General features: G+C 44.1%; 1 protein-coding gene across 10 annotated transcripts in view; it reads right to left on the bottom strand.

Moving 5' to 3' along the window:
• CLUAP1 (clusterin associated protein 1) overlaps nt 1-14,977 on the bottom strand; it is a 50,006-nt gene that overhangs the window by 4,011 nt on the left and 31,018 nt on the right. For 6 of the 10 annotated variants that reach the window (XM_079120789.1, XM_079120790.1, XM_079120787.1 and 3 more), the window contains 6 exons: nt 11,159-11,292; nt 8,826-8,967; nt 6,781-6,853; nt 5,688-5,795; nt 3,140-3,195; nt 2,813-2,869 (listed from right to left, as the gene is read on the bottom strand). In XM_079120789.1, the coding sequence (XP_078976915.1) occupies nt 2,813-2,869; nt 3,140-3,195; nt 5,688-5,795; nt 6,781-6,853; nt 8,826-8,967; nt 11,159-11,292 (570 nt within the window). The remainder of the gene's footprint in view (nt 1-2,812; nt 2,870-3,139; nt 3,196-5,687; nt 5,796-6,780; nt 6,854-8,825; nt 8,968-11,158; nt 11,293-14,977) is intronic. The other 4 variants (XM_079120792.1, XM_079120786.1, XM_079120788.1 and 1 more) reach the window with 3 other exon arrangements.

The following is a 14,977-nucleotide window of genomic DNA, read 5'->3' as shown; positions in this document are numbered from 1 at the left end:
TCACCCGGGGGATGAGCGGGGAAGCGCTGCAGTCAGGCAGTGGGGACCCAGCAGACCCTGCTAGCTGGGACACACCACGAGGCTCATCCAACAACCTAAACACCATGTGCAGCTGAGCTTGGTGCTGCAGGATTTGGCTGACCCATGGTTCACAGGAGCACCCTGAATGCACACTGCAGGCCCTGGATGCTACAGACCCAATGGACAGCAAGGAGGAAAAGAAGGAAGGCCTGTTCTGGTTCCTTCCAGCTGGGGATGGAAAGCAACACAGGAAATGGGTGTAGAGAGCAAAGTGAAAGGCACACCTGTGCCTCCATCACCTGGACCCAGGGAGACCAACTCAGTCCGGCTTTAAAACTGAACAGATGGACGGACGGGGACACACACACACACACACACACACACACACACACACACACACACACACACACACACACACACACACTGTAATTTCCTTGTTAAAAATCAGAAACTTTAAACAAAACAAAACAAAACAATAACCAGAAAGCTTATGCCACCATCCCCTCTTGTTACTCTGCACTCCTCTTGGCTGAACTCCTCAGGTGAGTTGCTGAGTTCACTGTCCCGCTCACTCCCCTCTCACGGACAGGCTAATGAGGCTCTTGGCAACCCACACTGCTCTTACCAGTGAATTCCAACTCAACAGATTCACAGTGATCACCTTGCTTAACCTATGGGCCCCACCAGACACAGGATCACCCCTCCTTCCTTAAAACCCACTCCTCTGGCCTCTTCCCCAGCTCTTGTGCCATCTACTTTGTCTCCCTCGCCTCACAATCTTTGCCTCCTCTCTTCTCTTCCTGCTCTCCATCTGAGCAATTCTTCTATCCTGGCTTCAGTACGATCTATGTATGGATGGCTCCTCAACTCCATCTCCAGCCCAGACCTACTCCTGAATAATCTGAATTCAACTGGCTACTCAGCACTGACAGGTGGATGTCTAACAGGCAGCTCACCCTTAAAATGTCCACAACCAAACTCTGATCTGCCCTCTGTGCTCCTGCTCAATTAGCCCCATCTCAGGAAACAAAACCCTGCACTAGGTTGACTCAACCACAACTGAGGAGGTTTCCTCTCTCTCTTCAGCACCTGTGTCCGACCCATTAACAAAACACGATGGTTCCCACCTCAGAAACATCCAGAACCTGACCTCCTCTAAGTACCTCCACTGCCACTCCCCGAGGCTGAACCACTGTCACCTCTGACCTGCAATACTATGCCCGCCTCCGCGTCAGTTTCTCACGGATGAGCTAGTTCCTGGCTTTCTGGGGCTGAAGCACTTGCTGGTCCCACTCAGGGAAAAGGCTGGGTCTTCATGGCATCTGCCAAGCTCTGCATGGCCCCTCCACCTCTCCCTGCCCCCAGCTAGTTCCCTCCCTCCATCACATCAGTGCCCTGCTCCTCACCGTCATGTTCCCTAGGCCGAGGTGCCACTCCCATGCAGCCCATCGCCTCCTTCCATTCAGGTCTCTATACAATGTCACCACACCAGAGGCCTTCCCTGACCTGTCTGTCACTCCATCTCTGGAACTTGCTTTGATTCTTTAGTACCCATGACTCTGGTACATCTGCTTGACTGCTCTCCCTGGAATGTGCGTCCTGAGGCAAAGGCTGTCTCTGACTCCTATTGTATTCCCAGCACCCACAACAGTGCCTGACACATGACAGGCACCTAAAATATGGCTGTTGAGTGGCTAAGCATTGACATGAAGGACCAAGTCTGTGCCTGGGGTGTGTGTGACAAGTGGAAAGGCAAGGGAAGACCTGAGCTCTAACTGTCATACCCATTCTGTTTTTTTTTTTTTTTGGGTGCTGGGGGTCGAACCCAGGGCCTGTGCTTGCAAGGCAAGCACTCTACCAACTGAGCTATCTCCCCAGCCCCCATACTCATTCTGAAAAGTGCACAAGCAAATCTAACAGGGAACACACACTGCCTTCCTGGCACCACTGGCTCCCCGGTCAGACTCAGGTATACAGGACAGATGGATGGAAGCTACCTCACTACCTATATCCTACCTGTAAAAAAGTGATTTTTGAGGTGCTTTTCCTGTTTCTTTTTAGACTGCCTCCTAGGAACTTGAGGCCTGATCCTCTCTGTGCATCCTGCCCGGCACAGCTGATCAATGGCTTCCTCCTGTGAATGTCTGCTAACAGTTCATGCTGCAGGTACTTAGCAAATGAATCCTTGTACAGAGGCATAAGCCTCTACTTTTGTCCCTATACAGTCATCAGCGCTATGCCCAGACACAGGCAGATCTTCCAACAGAGTTGGTCTGGGATCTAAGTCAGTTCGGACACCTTTGTCATGTGGACCAAGCAGCATTACCAGGGACTCTCACAGGATGAAGGCCTAGGGTGATGGCAGGGCATCCCTAATGACTTGATACCTTCCTCTGCTTTCCCTTCTAGTTAAGTTCCCAATAAGTTATCCACCCAGTAAAGCCCAAGGTGATGTCTCAGCTCTTGCCCAGCTTCTCTGAGTCCTGGTCTGACAGCATCTTTATAATGTTTGCTACCCAGAAGGGAGAAGACAGGGCTGGTCTTGGCCATGGCGCTGTCCCTTGATTTCAAGGGCCTGCTGACTCCTAGCTATAACCTTTCCCATCTCTGGCCTGGCACTTTCCCTTCCTCCTTAGCACAGGGACCTCGAGGCCACTCTGCCTCTCACTGTGGGGTCTGTTCTGAGTGGCTTCTTGGCCAGTAGAGAGGAAGCATTGTCCCTGGGAGAGGCTCTGCTGGCTGAATGGGCTGACACACACCAACAAACAGATGAGGAAAAAAGAAAACCAACCTGCTTCCTGGAGCTGGGAGTCTTGCATTTACCTAAGAGAGCTGGTGCTGCTTCCATCTTTGGAAAGCGAGAATGGAAAGAACAGTGAGAAGGCGAAAAAAGCAGGGCAAGCATACTTGTGTGAAATGAGAAATGAGCTATCAACACACAAAGAAGAGTTCAGCCCCACAGTAGGCCAAACTCTGCCCCCTATCACGACTTGTTGGGCTGGCAACAGACAGCTCCCTGGCTGCCAGCAGCTCCTGAGCTAATCTAGTCTCTGAGGACAGCCCAAGACCAGAAGGTACAGAACTGCTTGGGGCGGGAGGGGAGTTGGTTGGGACTCACATCATCGTCAGAGTCTCCACCTTGCATTGTGCCCACGACGCGTTTGCCTGGTCTTCCTGGAACAACAAAGGCATGCAGGAAACGTGAAAACCTTAGCAAGTAAGACAGGAAATGACATCCAAGATTTGTTCTCCCTTAGAAAACTGGGAAAAAGAACCACACTAAAATTTCACTTAACCAATATTCCACTAACCAGAACTGTCAGTACAGTAATGGATTCCCTGTACTTCTTTGAAAGAAACAAGAAAGACAATAAAATATAAACCTGAGAGCCAGCTGTGGTGGCACATGCCTGTATCCCCAGTGAATTGAGAGGCTGAGGCAGGAGGATTGCAAATTTAAGGCCAGTTTCAGCACCTAATTAGACCCTGTCTCAAATTAAAAAAAAAAAAAAAAGCTGAGGATGCAGCGAATGGTAAAGTGCTCCTGGGTTCAATCCCTAGTAACAATGACAACAAAAAATATACATCCAGACACATACGCATACATACGTGTGTGTCTGTATATATATCTCAAAAAAAACCAGTAAGGCTGGGGGTGTAGCTCATCAGTAGAAGCTTAAGGCCTAGGGTTCAATCCCAGCAGCACAAAAACCAAAAACGACCATTAATCATGAATTAAAAACAAAAACATCCTGAGTAAACCACTGAACTCCATTATGAGTTTACATGCAGTAGAACTGGCATGCTATCTGTAGTGAAGAAATACATCTTCCTTTATGGACCAATGTCACTTGTACTTGGATATAAGTCTGAGCTTTGAAATGAAATGAAAAAGTTAAAAAAATTTTAAGCACCATAATTACTAATTCATATTTCAAGCATCATTTCATTATCATCTCAGAGATTCTCTTGAGAAATCAACAGTGTCTAGGTGTGACTTCTGCAGAAACTCAGGGGCTATCCTTTACCGGGAGACGGGGCATGGGAAAGGAGCAAGCAGGACCCCCAAGCCAGGACCAGGTGAAAGGCAGCATGGGCAGTGCTGCCCACCTGGAATAGGCTGAGATGACTGAGCACTCTTTACAGACAAAATGCAAAATCTTTTGCTCCAAGTCCTTATTTAGCTTCTGGAACTGGACTATGTCATTGTACTCTGCAGGTTAAATGGTCAACAGAATTTAGGAGAATCAGCACTTCACCCATGCCTTTTTACAGCCCTGGCTCCTATCCATCAAGTGGGAGTCATAACCACTAATCTCTATTTATACCATGAAGTTGTTAAAAAAAAAAAAAAAAAAGGAACCAGAGCATCTAATTATCTTATGAAAAAAAGTAAAACATAATAAAAGAACAGAGCTGGGATTAGAATAAGAGAAAGCAGTTAACAACAAAAGTTAATGTAAAATGATGAAAGGACAATGATTTACCCTTAAATTTATCAGGCATAAAAGTGCAACTGTATTGGGGCTGGGGTTGTGGTAGAGTGCTTGCCTAGCATGTGTGAGGCACTGGGTTTGATTCTCAACACCACAAATAAATAAATGAAAAAAATAAAGGTCCATCAACATCTAAAAAATATTTTAAAAATTAAAACAAAACAAAAACACAACTGTCCTCCAAACATTAAGGGTGTTAGATAAGAAATGTATTTAAAGGTAGATACAGGTCAATTTAGTAACGTTGACTATCAAAATTAGTTTATAGAACCTTTGGCCTAAGAATTCCATTTTTCATCTTGCAGCCTAAAGAAACACTTGCAGAAGTGTACACAAGGAACAGAGTAGAAATACAAGTCAAGTATATTACAGGAGATGCTCAAACTAGTTAGGAGTGTTGTCACACTGCAGAATATGATGCAGCCATGAAAAGGAAAGAAAACATGAGGAGCGTTACAATGTATTTATAATCTTAAAAACAAAAGCAACTTGCAAATCATGAATATGATCTGGTCCCATCTGGTTTAAAGAATTTTGAGGTGATCTTTGTGCCCATGTTTGTATGTGTGTATATGCATGTATATGCGTGCGTGTGTGTGTGTGTGTGTGTGTATACACAGAGGCAATTTGTAAGGACAAGGACATGGTCCCCAGTCACTAGCTGTGACACCTCCATGGTGGGAGTGGGGCATGATGAAGACCTCAGGGAAGCATCCCATCTGCATCAAAAATCCTGTTGCTTGGGTTTTTGCAATGAGAAGGCAAAAATCAGAAGAACATTTTTAAAGGTGGAGTCATGTGATCCCTTCTCAGTGCATTCATTTACTAACCATAATGGATGCAATTGCACTCACTGAACATGAACAGAACTGAGCTCAATGGCAGAAGCAGTGTATTCCCATGGCCTCTGTGAGAAATACCAGGCCACAAATAGGAATCAGCTGCTCTGAGAACTGCAGGTAAAAGCGTTAAAAGTAACACTGACCACTGAGCAGTTTAAGAGCCAGATTCTGACAGACAACAGAGGATTAACTTGGGGCAGGAACTGCTTCCAGGGACCATTCATGGTCCACTGTGGACCTCGATACTCCTCAGCCCTGACCCAAACCTGGCCCTGGGGTCCTGTGGAACAGGCCCAGGGAGTGGTGCAAGTGAGAGAAGCCATGCTACCTTGCATAAGCACCTCCATGGCTGTCCGCGGCTTGGACAGTCGCCGCTCCTCCAACTCACTGTCGGACTCATCGTCCTCCTGGATGTCTATGTCCGAGTCATCATTACCTGGTGGGAATATAAGCAGGCAGAACAAAACAGCAGCTCTATCATTACAAGCTTTTTTTCTAGTAAGGCTCCTGCACAAAAGCCATCTGTACTTCCTAGCCTTTCTTAGGATGCATTAGATTTTTTATGAGACTCCCTAGATCAACCTGTTTGCGTAGTGCAGATTTAATGCAGACAATAGTGTGCTGCATTCGTTTTAAGCAATTTTCCAAGGCAAGAAAAAAGTGGGTCAGATGTATTAGTTAGAAACCCTATGACAGTGTGACATTTTAAAATCCTAGTCACCACCTATCAAGGAAGGTGAAGTTCTTGGTTAGCTGAGGGAAAAACCACTCTCTGGGGGCTGGAGATGTAGTTCAGTTGGTAGAGTGCTTGCCTTGCATGCACAAGGCCCTAGGTCCAATCCACAAAAAAACACTCTCTGTTCAGTATCAGGCAGTTACCCCAACTTCAGCTCCATGATCATAGGATGATGAGGAAGAGTGAGGAAGCGGAGCCCACTGAAAAGACAGTTATGCAAGACTAGAGGAAGGAATCATCAGGCTAGGTGGCAGAGTGAGCTGTCTTGAGAAAAATGGCGACATGATGGCTGGCAGTGCAAGCTGGTGGGCACGATGCTCTTTTCCTCACTGAAGAAACTTTTTTTTTTCGCGGTGCTGGGGATTTGAACCCAGGGCCTTGTGCTTAGCAAGGCAAGCACTCTACCAACTGAGCTATATCCCCAGCCCTGAAGAAACAATTATAAAAACACATCTTGGGGGCTGGGGAGATAGCTCAGTAGGTATAGTGCTTGCCTTGCAAGCACAAGGCCCTGCTGATCCTCAGCACCACATAAAAATAAATGAATAAAATAAAGGTACTGTGTCCATCTACAACTAAAAAAGTATTAAAAAAAAAAAAAAAAAAAAAAAAAAAGTAAATGCAAACTTTTCAAGGCTGAAAATGCTAGTGCAGAACAAGCAGCTCTGTCCCAGCTCAGCCTTACTTCCACTCTTGAGCAGTCGCTTTTCCTCTTCCTTTAGCTTATTCTGCATCAGACGGAGAGTATTTTCAGCTTCCTGTGGGAGAAGAAAAACCAGACTGAGAAGCCACGACCCTCTGGTAGACAGTCTTAGTCTTCTTTACTGTGAAGTAAGCTCTGCTAGGTCTGTGACAAAGAACTGGAAAGATCTAAACTAAGGGTGCCTGGGCAAGGGCCCTCCAAACCAGGGGCCCTTCCTCTCTGTGGTCCTCATACTCCTTCTACTATACCAAGTGATACAACTGCTGCCATCACAGGTGCCATGTGAGCTGGCAGCAGGGACACACAGGCACAAGCTCCTCACAAAAGGCAGAGGCATCGATGTTATCATTTTTCTGCGTTGGGCTGCCTCCACCACTCATCTTGAGAAATGCTAATGGACAGGTCAGTACATGAAGAGACAGGAGGTAACAGTAGTCTTAGATCCTGGCCCTGATTAAGCCAGGCATGGTGGTATGCACCCATAGTCCTAGCACTTGGGAGACTGAGGTGGGAGGGTGGCCTGGGCAACAAAGCCAGACTCCATCTCAAAAAACAAACAAACTAAAACTATAACCCTGATTATTTCAAGAGAGAAAATGGGAGCAGAAGTTAGTTTTCAAACTGTTGTTGTTGATGTTCTAAACATTAAAAATAAAGCACAGCATTTCAGGCATGGGATATTTTGAGGGAACAGATTCCACAACAACAGAAAGCAGGAGCAGACAGCAGAATGGGAGGAGGAGGACTTGCTGGAAGAAGGGGGTGAGGGCATCCTCAAGCAACCTGGACTGCCTACTCTCCTTCTGAGGCATATTCTTCAGTATCTTCGCTCAACCCAGGTAAACAAAATGGCCATTAATATTTTTCTTTTTAATTTTACTTTTTTGTGATACTAAGTCAAAGTTTATTTTCACAGGGTTTTTATTGTGGTTTCTCAGATAGCCACTGTTTATATTGTCCTAAACTCCTCTTTTCGTTGTCCTCAGAATGTACCCATTCTATACCCTGTTCCTGGATGGCTGCCCCTCTGCCACACAGCAATGGTGGCAGTGAGTTAGTTGAGTCCAAACATGTTGTATACTCCCAGTCAGCAATCCTGGACAACAAAACTGCCTTACCTAATTCACGTGCACAAGTCTGTAAATGATTAGCATTCCCTTAGTACCAGAAATCATCAGGGAGACTGTAGAAAGGGAGAATGCAGATCTGTGTTTCACCTTGAACACAGGTGCTAAATGACTATTCTAAGCTTAAACAGATCTATTTCTAAGGAACAAATCCAATGAAAACATGATCACAGCCTGGCACAGTGGTGTCCTCAGCTACTCGAGAGCCTGAGGCAGGAGGACAGCAAATTCCAGACTGAGCAACTTAGTGAGACCTCGTCTCAAAATAAATTTTCAAAAAGGGCTAGGGATGTAGTTTGGTGGTAGAGCGCCAATGGGTTCCGTCGCCACTGCCACACATACGTACACAAGAAAAAAAGAAAAAGTGATCACTATGGAGTCTAATTTCCTTTGATAAATTTCACATTTATCAACTTGTGCTGATATCTAAAATACTCTTTCCTACATAAGACAGCTGTTCAGTTCTGGGTTCCATATAAGGCCCACAGTCAACCAATATAAAGCAGCACCCAATTAGCTACTGTGGGTGGTTCAATTAATCAGGGCTTGAAAATCTTCAAGTGTACCGAGAGTGTTTAGATCTGTACTCAAGACCACCTGCATAATTTGTGGGAATCAGTGCAAAATAAAATGCATTTCCAAATTATGATGCATTTCAAGATGGTGACAGCAGAGCAAGTGAGGCCCTGGTAAGCACAGGGCTGTGTGACTGCACAGGTCTCTGTTGCTTCAGTCTGTCCTCCTGACCAAAGGCTGATAACACATCATCAAAAGAATCACACAAGCAACATTCGGACTAGCATTTTTTTCAAAATGGTATCTACAAACTAACATATTCACCAAGCTCAAAACAACACACCAGGAGGAGTGGTCTGCACAGGGAATAGGCCAAGAACTCACTTCAAACCTCTCCTGCTCCATCCTGTGATGATCCTCAAGCTGCTGTTCCAGGTAAGCCAAATTTCGAAATTTTTCTAGATAAACATCATAGTGCTTTTGCAATTCTTCCTCAATCTTCTCATACTCATCCATAAAGGCTGGCCTAAAATGAGCACATGAAATTAAAAATGAGAAGTTAATCAGTGGTATGAAATTTTATTCAGCTCCAAACTCCACGATGGCTTTCTTTGGAAAGCTTTAATTACAGAAGGTCCTTTACTTTGATAAGTGCTTAAGACTCCTGTCCTTTTTCTCCCCGCTACGCCCCATGAATGAGCCTTCCTTTCCCTTCTTTTCTGCCATTCCCTACTTCCCTGTTTTCTTTTCTGCAGTACCAGTGATTAAACTCAGAAACCACTGAGCTATATCCTCAGTCCTTTTTTTGAGAATAGGGCCTTGGTAAGTTGCTGAGGCTGGCCTTGAACTTGTGATTTTCCTGCCTCAGACTCCCAAGTATCTGGGATTCAGGTGTATACTACAGGAGTGCCATGCTGGCTACAAACTTTTTTTTTTTAAATTTTGTTTATTTTTTTCTTTTTTTTGGTTCTCTTTTATTTTTTCTTTTCTTTTCCTTTTTTTTTGTTATTTTTATTTTTTTGTTTTTTTCATTCTTTTTTTTCCTTTTTTTTATTTCTTCTAAACTTTTTTTTTTAAATCGTGAATAAGATGTGTTCTTTGTAAAAACTCAAAATATAATCTTGAGTTTACAAAGAACGATATAAAAATCACTCAAAATCTCATCACTAAGTAAGTGTGACATACATTCCTCTAGACTTTCAGATGCGTACAGACAGGAATGTATTTCAACAAAAATTAAATGTTACCATAAATGATACTTTAATATACTGCTAACTTTAATAAATGAAATATATGCATTATTATCTTGGTTAAATATAATGTTCTACTGTTGGGATGTACCAATGTTTAATTAGTCCTCTAAAGAGGGAAACACAGACTACTGCAAATGAACAGTTTTTATTTTTTTTATTTTTTTTTTTTTGCGGTACTGGGGATCGAACTCAGGGCCTTGTGCTTTTGAGGCAAGCACTCTACCAGTTAAGCTATCTCCTCAGCCCGAACAGTTTTTAAACAATATAAAACTTTAAGATAAACCATTACATAAAAACCTGTTTCAAGCACAGTATGGTGGCGTATGCCTATAAGCCCAGCAGCTCCAGAGCCTAAGGCAGGAGGCTCACAAGTTTGAGGTCAGCCTTAGTAACTTACCGAGACTCTGTCTTGAATAAGAAAGAAAAAGGGCTAGGGGTATAGCTCAGTGGTAAAGAACCAAAGTTTTTTTTTTTTTTTTTTTTTAAATACACACCCACACATACTACTGGGGATAGATGTAGCTTAGTGGTAGCGTTATGTGCCTAGGAAGCAAGAGGCCCCGAGTTTAATTCCTAGCACCAATAATAATAATATACATGTACACAAATACATGATATATACATCCACAAACTAAAAATAACAATCTCCTAAAATAAAACAAATAAACTTGTCTACTAAAGGATATGGGCTCAGCAGAATGACTTTATGCCTTAAGGCAGAATTTGATAATGAGACCAAGTGAGCTGGTGGTGCTAGTTCAGGAGTGGAAGGAGTGCTGTCCTTGCTGGGCAGTGCCACACGGCTCAAGCACTTGCTCTCTGCTGCCACCAAGAGCTGCTCCCCAGGCAGTGCAGAGCAATGGCCGGGAGGGAAGGAGGGTTGGGACAAGCGAAGCAAGGACAGCGGCAGCTCCAAGAACACAAGACGCACTGACACAGCAGCTGTCCCGTGCTCTCCACCCTGCTCCCCAGAAACGTGCTCCAGTGAGATGGAATCAGAAGACAGGGCGAGCAGCTGACAGGCAAGGAATCACCCAGGTCTAAAAAGTCTACTCAAGGGCTGGGGAGATAGCTCAGTTGGTAGTGTTCGCCTCGGAAGCACAAGGCCCTGGGTTCGATCCCCAGCACCGCAAAAAAAAAAAAAAAAAAAAAAAGTCTACTCAAATCCAGAGGTGGGAGCATGTTCTGTTTCTACCTAACTTAAGGTAAGGTCTTAGGAGACCACCATTTGGATTTACCTGCTCTGTCTCATGATCAACATTTAAAGAGCAGCTCAGGAACTAAGCCATCTCCTAGACACTGAGACATGGGTGCAGCAGGCAGCTGGCCAGGTGGGCCGCGGTGCCCCAAAGGGGGTTCTGCTTGCTGCTTGAGGAGTTAAAGCCACTTAACTCTCAGCCTTTGTTCTAACTTTACAAGATAACTTCTACTCACTCTTCCACTCACTGAAGTGTTCACACCTACCTGACACTTTGCAGAGTCTGTAGTCGCTTTCGATTTCTTTCCAGTTCTAATTTTCTCTTCTCAATTTTGGCTTCTAAATTAGCTTCATCAGAGGCCACATTATTGAGCAAGTCTTTAGTCTTCTGAACCTGTGCCTACGTTTAATAGGAAATGAGACAAACACCAGTGAGGACCACCATGCCAACTCTTTGAAGATGGCAACTTCTCAAATCTTCAGACACAGCAAATCACACTGAACAAACAAAAGTGCAAACAACAGCCACTCCCCCAAGCAATGACTCACTTCACCAACTATTTCCAGGGAGAATGAGGCACAGATCCAGAAAAAATTCTTATTTCAACAGTACTGGGGATTGAACTTGGGGTACTCTACCACTGAGCTAACATTTCCAGTCCCTTTTTAAATTTTTCATTTTGAGATAGTGTCTAAGTTGCTCAGACTGACCTCAAACTTGTTATCCTCCTGCCTCAGGTTCCTGAGTAGCTGGGATTATAGGCGTGTGCTACTATGCCCAGTAAAAATTATTATTTTCATGAAAAGTGGGTTTTTCTGCCCAGGAAAATAAATGAAGATGAAGAGAAGTGTCCTAATCAAGGACCTGTCTAGCCTGCCTGGTTAGAACTAGCACTTGCACTGTGGGCTTACCTTCCAACACTGGGCTGCTCCCCTGGTGACAAATATCTACTTAAAGAACGCACACTCCAAAGTATGGCTCTACTCTGGAGGGGACAAAAAGAAACATGAGTTGACCCCAGCCCTAACTGACTACCTGCTGGGATGGAGAAAGGTCTTTTTTCCTGTTCATGGTAACAGAAGCTTGACTATAGACTAAAAAATAACAGAAAAACCACTGTGTTGGTGGAATCAGCACAAAAGCAGCTTGAGCCGGTAATCCCAACACACCTGTAACCCAGTAGCTTGGGAGTCTGAGTCAGAAGAATTGCAAGTTCAAAGTCAGCCTCAGCAAAAACAAGGCGCTAAGCAACTCAGTGAGATCCTGTCTCTAAATAAAATACAATATACGCCTGGGGATGTGGCTCAGTGGTCAAGTACCCCTGAATTCAATCCTAGAAACAAAACAAAAACAAAACAAAACAAAAAGAGCAGCTTGACCTCCATGGAAGCACTAGATGTGCTGTTGTTTCGCCCTTTGGAAGGGACCTGTGCAGAATGGGATAGAGGCCCTGGGCGATGAGGCTGAGGAGGAGAGGGAGGGGCGGAGACCACTGATGACAGCCACAGATCCTCCTATGCCCTGGCTTAAAGCAAGTCCTGTGAGAGCAACTGCCCAGTGCTCACATCTGTGTTGTCTGGGAAGCTGGCCAGTGGGCGCCTCATGGCTCAGAGTGCCAGTGAGCTACAACAGTAATCCAGAAGCAACTGGGCTGTGTGTGGACGCCCTCCTCACTGCTGTGACTGCCCAACCCTCCATCAAGATTCTGAAGGTGAGGTAGGGTTCCCCTTCAGTAAGTCTCCATGTCAGTGCCCCTCAAAGGTTTCCTGACAGGTTACCCACAGGCCTCTGAAAAGCTGTGGAGTTCACCTGAGAACCCAGATATTTTCGATGATTCTCAGAGACAGTAAGTACATTTTTGGAAGCAACCACATTTAATTGTCAATAAATTTATGGTTTAACTTGGTCTAATTACATTAACCACTTCTAAGATGCTTTCAGTAAAAAAAAAAAAAAAAAAAAAAAAAAAATTCACTAATGAGGGACTGGGGTTGTGGATAAGTGGTAGGGTACTTGCCTAGAATGTGTGAGGCACTGAGTTTGATTCTCAGCACCACATACAAATAAATAAAGGTTCATCAACAATAAAATATTTTAAAAAATCACTAATGATGCATGAATCACAAATGTTTTAAACACTCAAGTAGAAACGTGAGTCTGCTCTAGCCAGAGGAAAGGTGGGTCCTTCCTGAACAACTCAACTGGTTATCAACTACTCTCTGAATCAGTCAGACTAAAGTCTAGTGAATTTTTCTGACCTCAGAAATGAAGACTATCATTTAAAGGTATCTGTTCCTCAAATATGAAAGATCAACATTCTATAAACACAATTTTTCTGTTTTCTGAAATATGTGGTCTTTACTTCATATCCCCTTTCAATTACCCACGCTGTTGTTTTGGTTCAGTCCTCCTTTGGAAGGGGTCTATTTTTAACGTATGAGAACTAAAGGCACGTTCATGCCCCACAAGGTTGCCAAGCATGAGGATGAATTTAAATTTTTTTAAATTTAGAAAGTCACAAACTCACAGAAAAGCTGGTGTATAATACAAGCATTTTTTTCCATCCAGGGGAGAGTGAGCTGCTGCCCTGACGTCCCACCACTCCTACAGACAGGGACTTTCTCCTCTATAAGCACGATGCAGTCAGCACAGTAGACACAAGCACAAGCCCAAGCCAGCTCAGTCTCCCCTGTCATCCGGGTAGTCTCCCCACCACCACCAGCAGCCAGCAGCCCCATGGCACCCAGCTGTCTTTTCTCTGAGGAATCCTCAGTCTGGAATGCTATACAGCTCTCTGTGACGCTCTGGTTTTATCAGTTTTGAGGGGTACAGGCCAGCTCATATATGAAATGCCCCCCAGTCTGTTTGATTAGATTCCAATTATGCATCCTTGGCAGGGAACTGCAGAAAGGTTTGCGTGCTATCAGGCATCACAGTTTCGATCTGTTTCACTGTGGTGATGTTCACTTTGATCACTTCATTAAGGGGATGCCAGGCTTCTAAGAAGGTACTCTTCTCCTCTTTGTAATTAATAAGTATTCTGTTAGGAGCTACTTTGAACACTTATTTCTTATGTCAGTAAGAACTTGTGGTCGTCTGTATCATTCAACTGCACTGTAAAGTGAATTACTATAATTTACTTTGATGCTTACACTGTCTCTGGTTTGGTCAGCAAAAAAGACCACTGGCCTGGCACTATGGCTTTTTAACAGATCCCTGTCGTCTTTTGAACACTTTCTTGACACGCAAGCTTGCACTCTCCTGCCCCAGTTCTGGAATCAGTCACGTTCCCAAAGAGCCCTGTCTCCCTTCAGTGGAGAATGGTATGTAGAAACCAAGATGCAGTTGCTGGCTGTGCTCAGGGCTCAGAAATGTGTGAGTGTGGGTGTGTTTATGTGTATGCATGTAATGACATATATACACATACATTCCCCCATATGTATATCAAAACTTATTCCTATATTATCAATACATATACCAAATATCATGCCTTTAAACAACACTTCCAATTTAAGGGTTCATTCTAACTTTCTACCATTTATAACTGTTTTCTCCAATGGTGAGGAACTCTGTTCTGTTATCCTTAATATATTGACTTATCTGGTTGATTTGCCTGTGAAAACCAATCTCCCAATCCTACTGCCACACCCTTCTCACCCAAGGAAGCTCAGACTCCCTTCTCTGGGCTGCACAGGGCGTATTACTGTTTAATGACAAGAATTATTAAAAAAGAAATCTTGGGCTGGGGTTGTGGCTCAGTGGTAGCACGCTTGCCTGGCACATGTAAGCCCTGGGTTCGATCCTCAGTACCACATAAAAATAAAATAAAGGGGGCTGGGGATATAGCTCAGTTGGTAGAGTGCTTGCCTTACAAGCACAAGGCCCGAGGTTCAAATCCCCAGCACCACAAAAATAAAAAATAAAAATAAAATAAAATAAAGGTATTGTGCCTTCCTACAACTAAAAAATATATTTAAAAAATAAAAAAAATGCAGGATTTAAAAAAAAAAGAAAGAAACCTGACTTTTATAATTCTGTATAACTCAGGGCCAAGTCTGGTTTTATGCCTACTCCTAATTTAAAT

Source organism: Sciurus vulgaris (genome assembly GCF_902686455.1).
Source record: "Sciurus vulgaris genome assembly, chromosome: 18".
Taxonomy (NCBI): domain Eukaryota; kingdom Metazoa; phylum Chordata; class Mammalia; order Rodentia; family Sciuridae; genus Sciurus; species Sciurus vulgaris.
Note: the sequence above shows the minus strand (reverse complement) of the source record. Positions and strands in the feature narration are given on the sequence as shown.